Raw genomic sequence first — 19,335 nt, forward strand, 5'->3', positions numbered from 1 at the left:
AGCTGTGAGACCAGGTCCTGCTTAAAATGCATGCTTCCACGCATATGGGCATGAGAAAAATGCAGGACCTTTTGAGACATGCTAAGATCAGATTCAAAAATGTAAACTCAAAAATCGAGCAGATGGTCACTAAATGCCAGGCTTGCCAGCTGACTAATGCTACCCGTAATTCATCAAACCCTGGTTCCAGGCTGAGGGGCAACAAGCCTGGAGCATACTGGGAAGTGGACTTCACTGAGGTAAAACCTGGTAAATACGGTTATAAATATCTGCTAGGTTTTGTAGATACTTTTTCAGGATGGGTGGAGGCCTTCCCTGCAAAGCATGAGACAGCACAGATTGTGGCCAGGAAAACTAGTGAGAGGATCAGACAACGGACCCGCATTTGTGTCTAAGGTAACAGGGTTTAATGTCTATTTTGGGGGCTGCTTGGAAGTTACATTGTGCATATAGACCCCAAAGCTCAGGACAGGTAGAAAGGATGAATAGAACTCTAAAAGAGACCCTAATCAAATTGATCATGGAGACTGGCGGAGACTCGGTGTCTCTCCTTCCATATACTCTCTATAGGGCGCATAACTCTCCTTATAAAATAGGATTAACTCCTTTTGAAATTATGTTGGGAATTCCCCCTCCTATTATCCCCAATTTGCAGTCACACCTGTTAACTGAATTTGATGCTTATGAACTTTTGTCACACTCCCTCAGGGCCTTACAGTGGGCCAGGAGATCAGGCCTTAAAGAAAGGTCCTCCATAACACAGGACCTCCCCCTGAACCTCACTGCTTCTGACCAGGAGACTGGGTCTAGGTGAAGCGCCACCTGGAGGGAAACCTGACCCCTTCACGGTGAAAGAAGACTTCAAACCACCATGGCAAGTGTCCCACAACCAAGACAATCCTCTCAAGCTCATGCTCCTGCGGACTGGGCCACAGCGGCCCTGTTTCTTTCTTGCAGCCGTCCCCCCTGTTAAGTAACTCTAGCCCCCCTACTCCCTTAAATTGGACATGGGTAATCAGCAATCCTGGGAGTAGAAGGCAACAAGTTCTCCAGTCCCAAATTGGACCTCTGGTTCAATTCTTGGTTCCCTGACTTGACCTTTGACCTGTGTCAGCTAACAGAGGGTTTACCCATATTCACCACCGGTCTTGGTGACGGTACCCCCAGGTTCATTTTATGTCTGCCCTGAGCTGAAGTGCTCTGCTTCCTGGGGGGGGGGCAAGATTACTACTGAGCCTCCTGGGGATGTGAGACTTTGGCTACAGAGTGGAAGGCTAAGGGAGGAGATCTAATAGAAATCACTAGGGTTTGGCAAAAGATCCAGCTTAAGTTCACAGATAGAGGGAAGAAAGACGAGACCTGGGAATTAGGTAAGACTTGGGCCTCCGACGCTGGAAATGTTACTTAAGAAACACAGGATATCTCCCTACGGGGAATGGAGGCCTTCCCTTTACCCTCCGGCTTCTTAAAAACACAATCTCTGGGATCCAACCTGGTTTTAGCACCAACCTGACAGGCTTGACTGGTACAGGATGCTAAGCTCCCCCTCCTGCCCCCCCAGGGTCACTAAGAAAAACCTAATAAGTGATCCCATCCCCCTTTGGGAGGAGACCTTCTATGGGACCTCTTGGTCAGTGCCTTCCAGGTTATTAACGCTTCCAGGCCGGAACTTACCAAATCTTGCTGGCTTTGCTATGATGTTAAACCCCCTTTCTAGGAGGGAATAGCCATAGTGGGATACTATACCGAGGCTGATAAAATAGAGCAGTGCCGCTGGCAATCAAAAGGAAATGTCAAGCTCACCCTACAGTCAATAGCCGGGCAGGGATTGTGTGTAGGAAAAGTACCTTCCCAATACCACCATTTATGCAACCAGACAGAACAGGCGGTAACTGGAAAATATACTTTACCCCCTGAAGATGGGTGGTGGGCTTGTGCCACTGGACCTGCTCCTTGCATTCATGGAACTATGTTAAATCAGACTCAAGACTATTGTGTCCTGGTACAGTTAGTACCTAGGTTCATTTATCATCCTGAAGAAGAAGTTGAAGAAGTCTATCAGCGCTTAGGCGGACTCCAGATTCAAGCAAAAAGGGAAATGATAACTAACTGCTGTCACCCTAACTGTCCTTCTGGGCTTGAGGTTAGTGGGGGGTGCAGTTCTGGAGTGTCTTCCTTAGTACTCCAAAACAAACATTATAGTGACTTAAGGGCCTCAATTGATCTCGATACAGAAAGACTTGAAAGTTCTATTTCTCACCTCTAAGAGTCACTCACCTCGCTAGCCAAGATGGTATCACAAAACTGGAGGGGCCTCAATTTAGTTTTCCTTCAACCAGGGGGACTCTGTGCAGCCTTAGGAGAAGTATGTTGTTTTGACATTGACCACTCCAGGGGTTGTGAAAGAGTCAATGGCTAAGGTTCGAGAGGGACTTGCAAAGCCAAAGTGTGAAGGAGAGCAACAGGAAGGATGGTTTGAATCTTGTGTTAACAATTCCCCATGGCTGACAACTTTAGCTTCCACCTTGTTAGGACCCCTGCTTGTGTTGCTTATCGTCCTGACCCCTGGACCCTGTGTGCTTCATAGATTAGTTACATTTCTAAAGGAGTGGATCCATACGGTGCAGCTGATGATACTCAGGTCTCAATATCAGCCTGTAGATGAAGTGAACCTAGAACTGGATATCAGGGGACTATGATTGGATCCCCTAGCTACAAGAAAAGGGGGGAATGAGAGGCCACTTTCTGGCATGGAGTCTAAGTTCAAGATGGCCTGACCATCTTTGACCCGCTGTGTTGGTGACAGTTGTGAGTCCAGCTCGAGCTTGCAATAAACGCCTCTCGTGTGCTTGCATCGGAATCGGCTCCTTGGTGGTCTTTGGAGATCTACCATCTGGGCATAACAGGAACCATTGCCCTCAGCCCTGTCCAGGTGGGGCAATCTCCACAGCAGCCTGGCACGCAGAGTGCCCTCTGCCATGGGTGCTCAGGGTGTCCAGGTGCTGAGGGTTCCCCGGGCACCTGCAGGGAAGGTGTGGCCCGTGGCCTGCACTGTTCCCTCTCAGGCTGCACTTGATATCCACAAGATGGCCCTGTCCTTCAGCCACTCCACGCAGAGAACCTCCCAGGACCCAGCCTGGCTCAGCTGGCAAACCAGGGCTGCCGAATGGCCTTGCTGTACCGCCAGGCTGCTGGCTCCTCCTGGGACTGAGAAGGGAGGGTACTTGGTGTCCAGATGCTCTAGGCCTTTTGGCCTCTGGAGAGAATCAGCCCTCCTTCCCAAGACTCAGTGAGTCTGAAGTGGACCCTGAGATGGGGCCCAAGCTGGTCTGATTCCATTTTGAGCTTTGCCTTTGTTTTAGGGATTTTTGACTCAATGAACCTAGTTCCCAGAATGAAAAAACTGTACCTGGTCCCCCTCCCCTGAACAACCTAACCCACCCCTGATTGTTCAGTTAAAGACTGACCCATAAAACAGGTTGTAATTTGGCTCAAACTGGGACACCACAGTGCTTACAGTAAACCCTGGTTTTTGCACATGCTTACGGGTAAACTCAGCCTTTTTGCCCACCAAAAGGTAGATCTCGCCTTACCTGCTAAATTTGTGTGCCATTGTAAACCAAGGTGATAAGCCAGTTTAAACAGCCATTACAGACAAACTGTAACCTCATTGGCCACCTGCGTGTGGTCTGGTATGACTGTGCAATCCTTTGTGTGTGTTACAATCCCATTGGTCACCTGCATGTGACCAGGCTCGACTTCATGGATTTTGCCTTTAAAAACCAAAGAATGGGGACCACTCAGGGTCACAGTATCAGCTCCCCAGCCTGAGCTGTGGCCCTGGCCAGTTAGTATAGGAACTTTTTCAATAAAGTTTCTTCTTTGTTAACAACTGCTGCGGTGGGCTCTGTCACTCTGGACGACTAAGTGGGCTTGCCTGTCTGAGTAGGAGTCTTCCTTATTACAAGCCTGCCTGTGAAATGGACATGGCTCAATCAACACCTACCTTCCCTCCCTCCCTCCTTCCTTCCTTCCTTCCTTCTCTCTCTCTCTCCCTCCCTCCCTCTCCCTCCCTCCTTCCTTCCTTCGTTCCTTCCCTCCCTCACTCCCTCCCTCCTTCCCTCCCTCCCTCCCTCCCTCCTTCCTTCCTTCCTTCTCTCCCTCCCTCCCTCCCTCCCTCCCTCTCTCCCTCCCTCCTTCCTTCCTTTGTTCCTTCCCTCCCTCCCTCCCTCCTTCCCTCCCTCCTTCCCTCCCTCCCTCTCTCCCTCCCTCCTTCCTTCCTTCCTTCCTTCCCTCTCCTCCTTCCTTCCCTCCCTTCCTTCTTTCCTTCCCTCCCTTCCTTTCTTCCTTCCTTCCCTCCCTCCCTCCCTCCCTTCTTCCTTCCTTCCCTCCCTCCCTCCCTCCTTCCTTCCTTCCTTCCTTCCTTCCCTCTCCTCCTTCCTTCCTTCCTTCCTTCCTTTCTTTCTTTCTCTATTTTTGTGCCAGTCCTAGGGCTTGAACTCAGGCCTGGGGCATTGTCCTTAAGCTTTTGAACTCAAGGCTGGAGCTCTACTACTTTAAGCCACAGCTCTACTTCTTGGTGGTCCATTTGGAGATAAGACTCTCATAGACTTTCCTTCCCCAGGCTGGCTTTGAGCCATGATCCTCAAATCTCAGCCTCCTGAGTAGCTAGGATTACAGACGTGAACCATGCCATCCAGCCAGCCACAGACATATTAACAACCCCAAGGTTCCAGGCCAGCTGGTCCACATAGCAAGACAGGGTTGGTGTGTGGCTTAGTAGTTATCACTTTTCTGGCAGGCACAAGACCCTGGTTCTAGTCTGGTGTTGGTGGCTCACGCCAAAGCTAGCCCAGACAGCAAAGTCCATGGGACTCATCTCTAATTAACTACCAGAAAACTGGAAGTGACGCTGTAGCACAAGAGTGCTAGCCTTGAGCAAAAAAGCTGAAGGACAGTGCACAGGCCCTGAGTTCAAGACCCATAACCAACAAAAGAAAACAAGCTAAGGGACAATGTCCAGGCCCTGAGTTCAAGCCCCAAGACCAGCATATATACACTTATAAGAAAAAGAAAGAAGCCGGGTGCTGGTGGCTCACGCCTGTAATCCTAGCTACTCAGGAGGCTGAGATCTGAGGATCTCGGTTCAAAGCCAGCCCGGGCAGGAAAGTCCGTGAGACTCTTTTTTTTTTTTTTAACTGTATTTTTTTCGACTTTTCTTTCTTGCTACTGGGGATCGAACCCAGGACATTGCACTTGGTAGGTAAGCGCTTTGCCACTGAGCTACATCCCAGCCCATATCCGTGAGACTCTTATCTCAATAAACCACTCAAAAACTAGAAGTGGCTCTGTGGCTCAGCAGTAGAACACTGGCCTTGAGCTGAGGAGCGCAGGGACAACGCCCAGGCCCAGAGTTCAAACCCATGACCAACCAAAAAAAAAAAAAAAGAAAGAGGGGCTGGGAAGATGGCTCAGTGGTAGAGCGCTTGCCTTGCATGCATGGGGCCCTGGATTCAATTCCTCAGCACCATATACGCAGAAAAAGCTGGAAGTGGCACTGTGGCTCAAGTGGTAGAGAGCTAGCCTTCAGGCCCCATGACCAACAAAAAGAAAGAAAGAAAGAAAGAAAGAAAGAAAGAAAGAAAGAAAGAAAGAAAGAAAGAAAGAAAGAGAGAGAGAGAGAGAGAGAAAGAGAGAAAGAGAGAAAGAGAGAGAGAGAAAGAAAGAAAAAGAAAGAAAGAAAGAAAGAAAGAAAGAAAGAAAGAAAGAAAGAAAGAAAGAGAAAGGAAGGAAGGAAGGAAGGAAGGAAAAGAATTTAAAGCCAGGCACTGGTGGCTCACACCTATAATCCCAGCTACTCAGGTGGCTGAGATCTGAGATCTGAGGATCACAGTTTGAAGCCAGCCCAGTCAGGAAAGTCCATGAGACTCTTATCTCCAATTAACCATCAGAAAACCAAAAATGGAGCTGTGGCTCAAGTGGTAGAGTGTCAGCCTTGCACGAAAAAGCTCAAGGACAGCGCCCAGGCCCTGCGATAAAGCCCCGGGACTGTCACACACACACACACACACAAATTTTTAAGGCTAGTCTAAAGAGACAGAGGGGGTGAGGCTGATACAGAGGGCCTAGATGGAATTCTATCCTGGGGCACCCTCTGAGGCCCTGAATCCCCCAATCCACAGGTTGTACTGGTGGGAGAAATGGAAAACGGGTTAGCTGTAGCAGCAACAGTAGCACCCAGCCAGAGGACCCCATTCCTGGGGTCTGGGGGCCCAGGCTCCAAGCTGCGGCCCCTCCTCTCCCAGCCCTGTGTACACTTCCTGCCACAGTGTTCCTCCCCCATCCCCCGCGGTTGTGACACTGGAGGGGGAGGGTAGAGGCTGACATCTGTGTTCCAGGTTGTTTGCGGTGTGGTGGGTGGGGGGTGCTCACTTCCTGCCACCCCGTGCCTCAGTTTCCCCAAAGTGGTGTACATCTGAAAAGCAGAGGTGTGTCTGTCAAGCAGAGTCATCCCACAGATCCGACATTGTTCTGGAAGTTTCTTTTTTTTTTTTTTGTTGGCTGTGGGGCTTGAACTCTGGGCCTGGGCGCTGTCCCTCAGCTCTTCAGCTCAAGGCGAGCGCTCTACCACTTGAGCCACAGCGCCACCTCTGGTTTTCTGGTGGTTTATTGGAGATAGGAGTCTCACTGTCTCTCCTGCCCGGGCTGGCTTTGAACCGCGATCCTCAGATCTCAGCCTCCTGAGTAGCTAGGATTACAGGCGTGAACCACCAGCGTCCGGCTCTGTTCTGGAAGTTTCTAAAGGAACATAAGGGGTCTGAGGTGGGGACACAGGGGAGAAGAGGAGGGTGGGAACAGCCCCTCCATTATGAACTTCCCAATGTCATTTTTTCGCTTGTGTATTTGTTGCATCAAGAGATTTTACTCTGGTATTTCAGATGTGCAAATATTTTGCTAATAATCTTTTTCTGTGGCTTTCATGCTTCATTTTTTTTTTCTGTGTGTGTGTGTGGGGGGGGAGCTGGGTGCTGTCCCTGAGCTTCTTTCTTCAAGGCTGGTGCTCTACCACTTGAACCCACACCTCTAGTTCTGGCATTTTGGTAGTCTATTGGAGACAAGAGTCTCACAAATTTTCCTGCCCAGGCTGGGTCCCTTGACCCTCAGATCTCAGCCTCCGAAGTAGCTGGAATGACAGGTATGAGCCACTAGCATTCAGCTGCAGGCTGGTTTTGAATTGACGCTCTCAGATCTTACATTTCTCAATAGCTGGGATTACAGGCATGAGCCACTAGCGGTGGCCACATTTTTCTTTTCTGTACTCCGGGAGCAAGCCTGGGGGTTTTGCACATTATCAAGGGGCCACACTACAATATGAAGATGGATTTCAGGGACAGTTTGGCTCCTCTAGGTGCTAGTCTGTCCTCTCCTGTCTCTTAGGGAGAAGTATAGGGGCCCCACTGAGCGTCCCTGGGGGCTTCAAGATCCCCCCCCCCCAGCCCTGCAAGGCCTTATCTCAGGGCTAGAAGGTCAGAAGCAGGAGGAAGAAGCTGTTAGCAGGCCTAGAGACCTCAGTGTGTCCCAGCCAACCGCACACTGCCTGCTTCCTCACTCAGAGCTGAGAAAGCCCTGAGTCTGTCACACAGCGGTGTCTCTGAGCCCAGGGAGGTCCCCGTGGTGGCGCTGTGTCTCCACAACCTCCCTGCCTCCCCTTTGCCCCCTCTTGCCTGTCTTCATACTTTCCCAAGCTCCGCCCTCCCCTCCCCCTAGCCAGAAAAGCCATTAGGAACCTGTCAGATTGGTAGGGGAAATAGAATGGCCATAGACACCCTATTACCCTGTAGAACCTGAACTGTGAAGAGGTTTCTTTAGGGGAGAGTCTTGGGCTTTGTGGGATGTGCAAGAGTTTGGTTGCATCATAAAAAGGAAAAAAAAAAGGGCTGGAATGTGGTTTAGTGGTAGAGTGCTTTGCCTAGTATGCATGAAGCTCTGGGTTCCATTCCTCAGTACCACATAATAGAAAAAGCCAGAAGTGGTGCTGTGGCTCAAATCGTAGAGTGTTATCCTGGAGTAATAGAAGCTCAGGGACAGTATCCAGGCCTTGAGTTCAACCCTCAGGACTGGAAAAAAAGAAAAAAGAAAAAGAAAAAAAAGGAGAAGTAGGGGACAGTCTGGGGCTTTGTGGATGTGCAGGAGTTTGGTTGTGTCTTAAGAAGAAAAGAGAACTTTGGAGGGTGGATGCCTGCTTTGATGAAGTCTGTGGCTTCTCAGTGAGTCATCAAGGGCCAGACCTTGGGAGTTGGCATCTTGGATCCCCGTTAGAATAGCAAAGGAGCCGGCGCTGATGGCTCACGCCTAGAATCCTAGCTAGTCAGGAGGTTGATCTGAGGATCATGGTTCAAAGCCAGCCCAGGCAGGAAAGTCTATGAGATTCTTATCTCCAATAAACCACCAGAAAACCGGAAGTGGCGCTGTGGCTCAAGGGGTAGGGCGCTCAGCTGAAGAGCTCAGGGACAGCGCCCAGGCCCAGAATTCAGGCCCCACGACCGACCAAAAAATAAAATAGCAAAGGGAAAAGGGTTGTGAGCGAGAAAGCGGGGAGACTGCGGTCTGGGAGGACTAAGGGTGACCTTTCAGGTTATGCAGCAGGGCCGGGAGTCAAACCCATTCCCAGGCTCTGGAATCCAGGAGTTGGACTACAATTCCCAGAATGCTGCGGGAGCGCGCGCCTGCGCAGTGCGGGCAGTGATGGAGCGCTGACCGGGGGCGCGGCGGCGGGCGAAGGCGGTGGCGAGGGCTCAGCGGGGGCCATTGGCTCCCGGGCAGCGGCAAAGGCAGCTTGAGGGGGAACTCCTGAAGCGCGTGGGGCCCGCAGGCCGGGCCGGGGTGACCCAGGCTGCAACCATGGAAGACCAAAGGGTAGGACGGGGTGTGGGCATAGGGTGGGGACCAGGTGATGCCGCAGCCCCCCCCCCGCCATGCTGCGGCGCTCCCCCACCTCAATGCACGGCTCCCCCACCCCCATGCACGGCGCCCTCCCCCGTGCACGGCTCCCCCGTTTGCATGCAGTCACCCTCCCTCTCCTGGGTGCCCCCCCCATCTCTAGGTCCCAGCCCTGACCCCATCCCCCACGCCTACCATCCTAGACTTGAGGACCCCCCCGCCCCTCCCCGCGTAATCTGCTCCATTATACTGACCTTAGCGACCTCTTAGTCCTGGGTTGGGGGGGGGGTCAGGACAGAAGCAGGAATTGCTGGCTGGCCTTCCTTCCTGTCCCTGCAGCCTCCCTTCCCCCTCCCCTCTTACCTGGGCTCTCTGAAGGCTCCTTCTTTTGTCCAGGTTATCTCTTTCTGGTTAATTCCTTTTCTCAGGCTCACCTCAGCTCCTGGGGCCAGGCTCCTTGGCTAGCCTTTAGCCCAGGCTACCCCAGTTCCCCTGTGGGTGTACTGACCACAGGTAGCCCTTTCCCCAGGCTAACCCATTTTCCTTCTGGGAGTTTCTTTGCCCAGGCTAGCCCTTCCAACCAGTTCATGGGCAACCTTCAAGATGTAGGTATTAGGTTGAAGATTTGGTGCTCATGCAGACTTGCTTCTGGTCTGCTCCTCTGTGAAGAGGCTCATCCTGGGCCTCAGTTTCCTCCCATGTAAATTGGGGGTTGCTCACAAGTGGCCACCACCTAAGTGAGTTCTATAGAGAGCCAGAGGGCCCCATAGCTCCTCCCTGAATTCCTGAGGGCAGAGCAGGGGGTCAGGCCACGTGAAGTGTGTGTGTGTGTGTGTGTGTGTGTGTGTGTGTGTGTGTGTGTGTGATACTTGTGGTCTGGTGGGACAGGAGGCTCTTCGGAAGATCATCACAACGCTAGCGATGAAGAATGAAGAAATCCAGAGCTTTATCTACTCACTCAAGCAAATGCTGCTGAATGTAGAGGTAAGGGAGGTACAGGAGGCGGGGAGTGGAGAGGGGAAGGGGAAAGGGCAGGGGGTGTCTGCCATTGGAACTGGCTTCTTATTGCAAAGCCCAGGAAGTGGCCGGGTCTGGCTGATCGCTTGGCCTCAGTTTCTTCAGCTGGACACAGATGTTAACGCATCCCTGCCATTCCAACCCAGGCAAACTCAACCAAGGTACAGGAGGACTTAGAAGCCGAGTTCCAGTCCTTGCTGTCTGTCCTGGAAGAGCTGAAGGAGGGCATGCTCATGAAGATTAAACAGGACCGTGCCAGCCGCACCTATGAGCTTCAGGTGGGGGGGTCAGGTGTCCCCCTCCGCCCGCCTCCAGAGGCAGAGAGCCTAGTGATGGTGGACTCTAACGTCTGCCCCCTAAGTCTCTCACCCGTTCCCTATCTCCATCAAACCCCCTTGGACTCCTCCTTGGACTACGGAGCTCAGGAGAAATCAACCTGGGCACGTGTAGTTTTGGGTTTTCTTGTGTGCCCAAATTAAGGCTTGAACTCAGAGCCCTCTGGATTGGCTTTCTTGGTCACAGCTATCCTCCTATCAACTTGAGCCATGCCTCAGTCTGGCATTTTGCTAGTTAATCAGAGATAGAGTCTCAGGGGGCATGCCTGCCCAGGCTGATTTCAAATCTGGATCTTCCAGAGTGGCTAAGATTACATGCATAAGCCACTGGAGCCTGGCTCTGGGCATGTGTTTTCCAGGGAGGGGCTCCCAGGGGAGGGGGGGTGGGAGGGAAGAGGCTGTGGCCAGGTACTCCAGGCACCAGCCTCCCTTTCCCAGCTGGAGTTCAGAGGGCTGTGGGTCCTGAAGGTGGCGGGCAGATGCCTGGGAGGTGAAGCTGTATGGTGAGCTGTGGATTGATTGGTGCCATGCTCCCCTCAGAACCAACTGGCCGCCTGCACGCGGGCCCTGGAGAGCTCTGAGGAGCTGCTGGAGACGGCCAACCAGACTCTACAGACCATGGACAGCGATGACTTCCCTCAGGTGGGTGTCTCTGGGGCAGGACCCAGGTAGTTTTCAGTGTGTAACCCACTCATGCAACATTAAGCCCAGGTCCTGAATTCAAATCTCAGCACCAGCATGTAAAGGAAAGGAAGAAAGAGAAAGAAAGAAAGAAAGAAAGAAAGAAAGAAAGAAAGAAAGAAAGAAAGAAAGAAAGAAAGAAAGAAAGAAAGAAGAAAGAAAGAAAGAAAGAAAGAAAGAAAGAAAGAAGAGAGAAAGAGAGAGAGAGAGAGAGAGAGAGAAAGCAAGTAAGCTGGACACTGGTAGCTCATGCCTGTAATCCTAGATTACTCAGGAGGCTGAGATCTGAGGATCGTGGTTTGAAGCCAGCCTAATAGGAAAGTGTATGAGATTCTTTTCTCCAATAAACAACTCAGAAAAAAAGCCAGAGGTGGCACTGGAGCTCAAGTGGTAGAGCTCTACCCTTGAGCAAAAAGAAGCTCAGGAACAGTGCCCAGGCCCAAAGTTCAAGTCCTAGAACTGGCAAAAAAAAAAAAAAAAAGATTGGAGCCGAGCACTGGTGGCTCACACCTGTAATCCTAGCTACTCAGAAGGTTGTGATCTAAGGATTGTGGATCCAAGACAACCCAGATAGAGAAGCCTGTGAGACTCTTTTTTTTTTTTTTTTTTTTTTTTTTTTTTTTTTTTTTTGTCGGTCGTGGGGCTTGAACTCTGGGCCTGGGCGCTGTCCCTCAGCTCTTCAGCTCAAGGCAAGCGCTCTACCACTTGAGCTACAGCACCACTTCCGGTTTTCTGGTGGTTTATTGGAGATAGGAGTCTCACGGTCTCTCCTGCCCGGGCTGGCTTTGAACCGCGATCCTCAGATCTCAGCCTCCTGAGTAGCTAGGATTACAGGCGTGAGCCACCAGCGCCCGGCTTCTTTTTTCTTTTTTTTTTGTGCTGGTCCTGGGACTTGAATTCAGAGCCTGGGTGTGCTCAAGGCTAGCACTCTACCGCTTTAGCCACAACACCACTTCCGGCTTTTTTCTTGTTTATTGGAGATAAGAGGCTCATGGATGTGTCTGCCCAGGCTGTCTTCAAACCATGAATTCTATTAGAGATGAGCCGATCTCTGAATTCTGTTCCATCCCTCTTTCTAGGCTGCCAAACAAGTCAAAGATGGGTAAGATGCTGGATCCGGTCCCTGCCCTGTGTCTCCCCATGGTGTAATGGTGGGGGACACCCAGGTTTGGGTGCTGGACCCAGAACATTGGGTCTGGGGAGACACCTGCCCCTCCTCACAATCAGGAGCCTGGAAAACCTCCTTCCCTGCAGGGTGACAATGGCCCCTGCCTTCCGGCTGTCACTGAAAGCCAAGGTCAGCGATAACATGAGTCATCTCATGGTGGACTTTGCACAGGAGCGGCAGATGCTGCAGGCCCTGAAGTTCCTGCCTGGTGAGAGGGGGTCTCATTGGAGGGATTTGGGGGAAAACGGTGTAGACTTCGAAACACCTAGAAAGGTCCTGGCGTGAGGCCAACCAACAGGTACCTGAATCCCAGCAAGGCCCAGAGGGTGGAGTCAATGCAAGCCCCGCCCATATGTAGGTGGAGCACTCGGAAGGCCCGCCTATCTGTGCATGGAGCCTTCCAATGACCTGTCTTGTGCTAGTGGAGCGCTAGGGACTCCCATTTGTGGATGGATGCCTGGAAGCCACGCCCAATGTGGGTGGTGCCAGGGAAGCCACACCCATGCGTGGGTGGGGCCCTGGTTGAGTATTAGGAGGGAGCCCATATGGAACAGACCTAAAGGTGAAGCCTAGAGGAAGTCCCATTCACTAAGCAGTTGGGTTCTGGAAAAACTGTTCCCAGTGTCAGTCCTCTGTGGGCTGAACCCTGAGCCTGCTCTGGCTTCTCTCCTGGCTGGCTGGAAGCCTGAGGGGGCTCCAGCCCCAGGTGGTTTACCCCCAACACAGGCCATCATGCAGTGGACGGGGCTCCCGGGCTCCTGGCACATCCCCTGTGGACACAGAACCCTGATGTCTCCTCTAACTCTGTCCTGCTCAGTACCCAGCGCCCCTGTGATCGACCTGGCCGAGTCTCTGGTGGCAGATAACTGTGTGACCCTGGTGTGGCGCATGCCGGATGAGGACAGCAAGATCGACCACTACGTGCTGGAGTATCGAAGGACCAACTTCGAGGGCCCGCCCCGCCTCAAGGAGGACCAGCCCTGGATGGTCATCGAGGGCATCCGACAGACAGAATACACCTTGACAGGTGAGGGGAGCAGGTGAGGGTAATATGCCAGGACTGGTAAAGGAACATACTTGCACAGATAAGAGAGATACCCAGGTAGGTAAGAGAAGCACACCTGGGCAGCTTAGGTAAGGGGACACACCTGGACAGGTAAGGGCAATACATCTGGACAGATGAAGAAACACCTGGACAGGTAAGACACACACACCTGGGTAGGTAAGAGAGCACACTTGGTCAGCTAAGGGTAATAACACCAGGACTGGTAAAAGAACATACTTGGATGGGTAAGGCACACACACACCCTGGACAGGTGAGGGGGGGCTACCTGGACAGGTAAAGGTAATACACCTGGACAAGTAAGAGACATAGATCTGGGCAGCTAAAGTAAAGGGAGCACACCTGGACAGGTAAAGGAGCACACCTGGACAGAGGGAATATACCTGGGAAGGTAAGGGAGTATCCTTGGGCAGCTTAGGTAAGGACTGCACACCTGAATACCTGGACAGGTAAGTCAGTACACCTAGGCAGATAAAGGAGTATACCTGGGGCAAATCATGTCTAGTCCAGTCTAGTTACTTATCTTCCCCGAATACCTCAGCCTCTGCAGGTGTCCATGGAGCTATTAAATCATCCAGAGACTACTGACCTCCTCCAAAGTCCATATATAGCAGGCTGGCCGTGCATCACATCTGACAGGGAAGGGAACTGAGGAACAGGAAGGGAGGCCACCCTGTCACTCCCCCTTCTCTCTCCAGCAGCCACGGACTGGCGCTCTCATAGGTCTAAGTTATCAGCACCCACACCGTGCGAAGATCCCCAAGCCCATTTAGCCTGCTGGAGCTGGGGATTGGGAGAGTTCCTCAGCACTTACAAGAAACAGAAAAGCCAGGGGACCCACCCAGCTGGAGGGGGGGAGGATCAGAAGGCGGGAAATATCGGGGTTCCCTAATGAGTTTTAAAAAGCTGCCTTGAGCAGGGAAGACCTCGTCTGCAGACGTGACATTCACTCCCTCACCCAGGGGCTGTAATCAGCCGCTAGTTATCTGTAATTAGCATACATGCTTAATCATGAGCATGCTAATTGCTATGGAGAGAAGCCACCAGCCAGCCTGGGAGCCTGAGAAGCTATTGGTGTCTCCTCTGCATGGGAATGAAAACAAACACACCGCCTCTTAAAAATAGGCACCCACAGTGCTCACCTCCAGACCCTTCTGCTTTTTATTTTTATTTTATTGTGACTTTCTGTTGTGGAGTAATTACAGATGTACAGCAAGCTGCAAAATAATAATATGATAATGAGATAGTGCTGGGGGGGGGGACTTTCCCTGCAGCCGGGGCAGCTTAGGTCAGAAGTGTAGTCCAGTGTCAGACTGGGGAGCTGATGGGGTGTGATTCGGGTAGCCTGACACTGGGTTCCATGTGCTGTACCCCCCCCAAAAAAAACTAACAGGCCTCATGCCCCTGGGTTCCATTTCTAGCAATGCATGATGATGATGATGATGATGATGATGATGACGATGATGATGATGATGATAGCAAGTAGGGGCATTGGTGACTCACATCTGTAATCCTAGCTAGTCAGGAGGATCGAGTTTCAAAGCCAGCCCAGGCAGGAAAGTCCATGAGACTCTTATTTCCAATGAACCACCAGAAAACCGGAAGTGGCGCTGTGGCTCAAAGTGGTAGAGGGCTAACTTTGAGCAAAAGAGCTCGGAGACACTGCCCAGGCCCTGAGTTCAAGCCCCACAACCAATAAAATAAAATTTAATAATAATAATAATGAGAGAGGCTTAGAAAACATACCAAGAGATTGTCTGTGAAGGGGGCTCATAGTAACAAAGTTGCAAGGCAGGCTCTGATTGGTCTGGTTGGGTCATGTGCCTATTTCTGAGCCAATCACTGACAAGGGCCATAAAGTCTTTTCATTGGCTGCTCTGGTTTGGAGGTGGGGTCAAGAGTTGGGATACAGAATTGCTTGTAAGGTGTTCCTTATTGTGGCAGCCATGGGATCATGGAGGAGAGTGATAGGTGTTACCAAATACCTCTGATGTCTCTTACATCCATCCAGGTCTCAAGTTTGACATGAAATACATGAACTTTCGGGTGAAGGCCTGTAACAAGGCAGTTGCAGGTGAATTCTCTGAGCCAGTGACCTTGGAGACAGCAGGTGACCAGCTGCCCTCCTCCCCCCATCCCTATCTCTGACTACATACCCCCTCCCTCCCAGTGCTCTGGGGTTGTGTGTCTCAGTCATACTCTAATAACGGGTCTGTGGGCCTTGTTGCCTTGGCCGCTAGGAAGCTCATACCTGAGTCCACAATGGCATTCTTAGCTTGAATGGATACCATTCTATTCCACTTTTCCTTTTTTTTTTTTTTTTTTCCTCATGGACTTGCTCAGGTTTTTCACTCCCAGCTGATGCTCTACCAATTGAGCCATGCCTTCAGTTCTAGATTTTTGCAATAAATGTCGAGTCTCCCAGGTTAACTTTGAGCCATGATTCTTATATCTCAGTCTCCTGAGTAGCTAGGATTATAGGCATAAAATACCAGTGCCCAGCTCAATTAAACAAAAAAGAGAAAGAGAGAGGCTCACTTTTTGCCTGGGCTGAATTTTGTATTGTTTGAGATGGAGTCTGACTAACTTTTTGCCAAAATTGACCTTGAACCATGGATTTCTGTTTCAGCTTCCTGATTAGCTAGGATTACAGGCATGAACCGTGGTGCCTTCTTACCATGCTGTTTTTCTTTTATCTTGGAATATATATATACATACACATGGCCGGGCGCCTGTAATCCTAGCCACTCAGGAAGCTGAGATCAGAGGATCGCTGTTCAAAGCCAGCCCGGGCAGGAGAGACCGTGAGACTCCTATCTCCAATGAACCACCAGAAAACCGGAAGTGGCGCTGTAGCTCAAGTGGTAGAGCGCTAGCCTTGAGCTGAAGAGCTGAGGGACAGCGCCCAGGCCCAGAGTTCAAGCCCTACAACCGACCAAAAAAAAAATTTAAATTTAAATTTATACACACACACACACACACACACACACACACACACACACACACACACACACATATATACATATATATATATATATATATACATATATATACACATATACATATATACACACACATATATATATATATATATATGCCTTCAATATCAGATTCACCAGGTCTCCCATGTTGATTTGCATATCTCACTGGGAAGTTCCTTTGCTCTCTCACTTCCATCCTGCTGTAACTCCACCCCTGTCTTGGAGGTGAAAAATCAGGGAAGAACAATTGTCTTGAAAAAGGCCCTTACTAGGATCAGGGGCATGATTCTAGTGGTAGAACACCTGCCTAGCAAGGCCCAGACCTTGAGTTCAAACCCCAGTATTGAAAAAGAGGGGAAAGAAAGTTCTCATAGACTTTAGAAACAGTTGGGCCGCAACCCCAGACCTCCCTTGGGCTCCATATTACGTTCTTCCTTCCCTATCTTGTACCTCCTGGTGTCTTTCTGCCTGTCTGCTTGTCTCCTGTCTGTCCCTGTGGCGGTCTGTCTTGGTCACTGCCTGCCCGCCCGTGTCTCTGTGTCTCTCTGGGTTTTCCCGTCTCTGTGACTCCCTGGTCTCCCCGGCCCCAGCATTCATGTTCCGCCTGGACGCCTCCACGTCCCACCAGAACCTGCGGGTGGACAACCTCTCTGTGGAATGGGACGCCATGGGCGGGAAGGTGCAGGACATCAAGGCCCGAGAGAAAGATGGCAAGGGGCGGACAGCTTCTCCCGTCAACTCCCCAGCCAGGTACCTGCCCCTCCTCCCCTCCCGCCCTCCCTCCCCCACTCCCCTTCCCAAGGTGGTGGGGAACACACACACACACACACACACACACACACACACACACACACACACACACACACACACACACACACACACACACACACACACACACACACACACACACACACACACACACACACACACACACACACACCGCCCAATGGGATCAGGACCGGGAGGAGAAGCAGAAGGCTAGGGAGCAGCTGTGCTGGAGGAAGCAGGCTGCTTCCTTCTACCATGAATGGGGAGGTGGGGGGGTGGGAGGGGAGGAGGGATTATAAGTAGGGTTTGGCTTATGCCTGTCATCCTAGCATCTCAGGAGGCTGAGTGAGATCTGCGGATCGCAGTTCAAAGCCAGCCTGGGCAGGAAAGTCTGGGAGACTCTTTATTTCCAATGAACCACCAGAAAACTGGAAGTGGAGCTGTGGCTCAAGTGTTAGAGTGCTCGCCTTGAGCAAAAAAGCTCAGGGACAGAGCCTGGGCACTGTTCAAGCTCCACAACTGACCAAAAAAATAAAAAATATAAAAAAATGTTTTCTAGCCAGGCGCCAGTGGCTCACACCTGTCATCCTAGCTACTCAGGAGCCTGAGATCTGAGGATCCTGGTTTGGAGCCAGTCTGGGCAGGAAAGTCTTGTCTTCAATTACTAAAAAGTCAGAAGTGGAGCTGTGACTCAAGTGGTAGAGCACTAGCCTTGAGCCCAGTATTATCAGGGACGAATGGAGCAGGCCGTGCCTGGAATGGTCCAGGGAGGCCTCCTGTGTGGAAAGTGAGGCCTGGACCAAGCTTCTCCCCTTTTCCCCAGAGGTACTCCATCTCCAAAGAGGGCGCCCTCCAGCCGTGGGGGCCGGGACCGCTTCACCGCCGAGTCCTACACAGTGCTGGGTAAGAATGGGATCGGGGTCCGGGCAGGACCCTGGTGGTGGTGGTGTGTGTGTGTGTGGAGCAGGGGACCTGGATGAGATCTGGATTCAGAGATCAACAGGAAGGAGCCTCTGAGTCCAGGGAAGGATCTGGGACAGGAAAACCAGTGGGATATCCAGACTCCAGGTGGACTGTGGGCCCATGGGGAACTGTGGGCAGGAGCCAGAGTATGGGGAGGAGAGGACCACTTTCTGGGGGGAATTAAGGGACATCTGGACATGAATTGGAGGTAGTTCCTATGGCTTGGCTTTGGTAAGTATGTACAGGATGTTTACCAAGCCTGAGGAGTAGCTGGGACCCTGGGAGTAGCTGGCAGGAGTAGCTGGGACCCTGGGAGTAGCTGGCAGGAGTCGCTAGGACCTTGGAAGTAGCTGGGGCTCCTGTAGAAGTCCACAAGGCCCTGGTTTTACCCAGTGTCCCTCTGTCCTCTCCCCCCCACCCACCCCAGGGGACACGATGATCGATGGTGGGGAGCATTACTGGGAGGTGCGCTATGAGCCAGACAGCAAGGCATTTGGTGTGGGCGTGGCCTACCGCAGCCTGGGCCGCTTTGAGCAGCTGGGCAAGACGGCAGCGTCCTGGTGTCTCCACGTCAACAACTGGCTGCAGGTCAGCTTCACCGCCAAGCACGCCAACAAGGTCAAGGTGCTGGATGCCCCCGTGCCCGACTGCCTGGGTGTGCACTGTGACTTCCATCAAGGTGACCCCAAGACTCCAGCCACCTCTGCCCTCCCACCCCGCCCCCATGCCTGAGCCTCAGCCCGGGACATCACCCACCCCGTGACCCCTCCCGCTGCCCCCTCCTCCCCGCCCAGGTCTCCTGTCTTTCTACAACGCCCGCACTAAACAGTTGCTGCACACGTTCAAGGCCAAGTTCACACAGCCGCTGCTGCCCGCCTTCACGGTGAGCCGCCTTCTGGCTGCCCAGGGGGAGTGCAGGACGGAGAAGGGGGTGGGAAGGGTGGGTGGGTGCAGGGCTCCCCTGATCTCCCTCCTCTCCCCCCCTCCCAGGTGTGGTGTGGCAGCTTCCAGGTGACCACCGGTCTGCAGGTCCCCAGCTCCGTGCGCTGTCTACAGAAGCGGGGCAGTGCCACCAGCAGCTCCAACACCAGTCTTACCTAGAGACACAAACCGGTTGGGTGCTTTGGGGGTGAAGGGGGAAGCTGCCAGAGGCATTGGGTGGTTCAACTGGACCAAGCCCTCTCATGTGCTGCTTGGAGCCTTAACTCTGGATAGTGAGGGGTGGGGGTCCCCAACAAGGTGTGGACACCGGGGTGACCCTCTCCCCTCACTTGCAAATAAAGGTCAAACACTGGCCAGGCTGTGGGGTTGGTTCTTTGGTGTGGCCTCAGGACCTTGAGCTTCTCCCCACCCTAATCGCTATGATATGCACATCTCTGTGGGTCAGGCAAGTAGGCTTGTGGAGTTCAGGTAATGGAG

General features: G+C 52.0%; 1 protein-coding gene across 4 annotated transcripts; it reads left to right on the plus strand.

Moving 5' to 3' along the window:
• The first annotated feature begins 8,753 nt into the window (after window positions 1-8,753).
• On the plus strand, window positions 8,754-19,204 carry LOC138813471 (fibronectin type III and SPRY domain-containing protein 1). 4 transcript variants are annotated; one of them, XM_070001903.1, is made up of 13 exons: window positions 8,754-8,916; window positions 9,829-9,924; window positions 10,104-10,235; window positions 10,833-10,934; window positions 12,053-12,075; window positions 12,201-12,349; window positions 12,959-13,168; window positions 15,216-15,314; window positions 16,776-16,935; window positions 17,777-17,856; window positions 18,344-18,595; window positions 18,711-18,799; window positions 18,907-19,204. In XM_070001903.1, exons 1-13 carry the CDS (start codon window positions 8,902-8,904, stop codon window positions 19,015-19,017), a joined length of 1,518 nt encoding a protein of 505 aa, XP_069858004.1. In that variant the 5' UTR covers window positions 8,754-8,901; the 3' UTR covers window positions 19,018-19,204. The 4 variants fall into 4 exon arrangements, with proteins under 4 accessions (XP_069858004.1, XP_069858005.1, XP_069858006.1 ...); XM_070001904.1 differs by having other exon boundaries at window positions 12,228-12,349; XM_070001905.1 differs by having other exon boundaries at window positions 18,344-18,504; window positions 18,907-19,013.
• Window positions 19,205-19,335: the final 131 nt, after the last annotated feature.

Source organism: Dipodomys merriami, unplaced genomic scaffold (genome assembly GCF_024711535.1).
Source record: "Dipodomys merriami isolate MVZ:Mamm:240054 unplaced genomic scaffold, mDipMer1.0.p SCAF_6, whole genome shotgun sequence".
NCBI classification, from domain to species: Eukaryota; Metazoa; Chordata; class Mammalia; order Rodentia; family Heteromyidae; genus Dipodomys; species Dipodomys merriami.

Excerpts from the sequence above, each read along its gene's own strand:
- LOC138813471 (XM_070001903.1), top strand. Across the intron at positions 10,935-12,052 it reads ACAGCGATGACTTCCCTCAG|GCTGCCAAACAAGTCAAAGA; the intron begins GTGGGTGTCTCT and ends CCCTCTTTCTAG. Across the intron at positions 13,169-15,215 it reads GACAGAATACACCTTGACAG|GTCTCAAGTTTGACATGAAA; the intron begins GTGAGGGGAGCA and ends ACATCCATCCAG.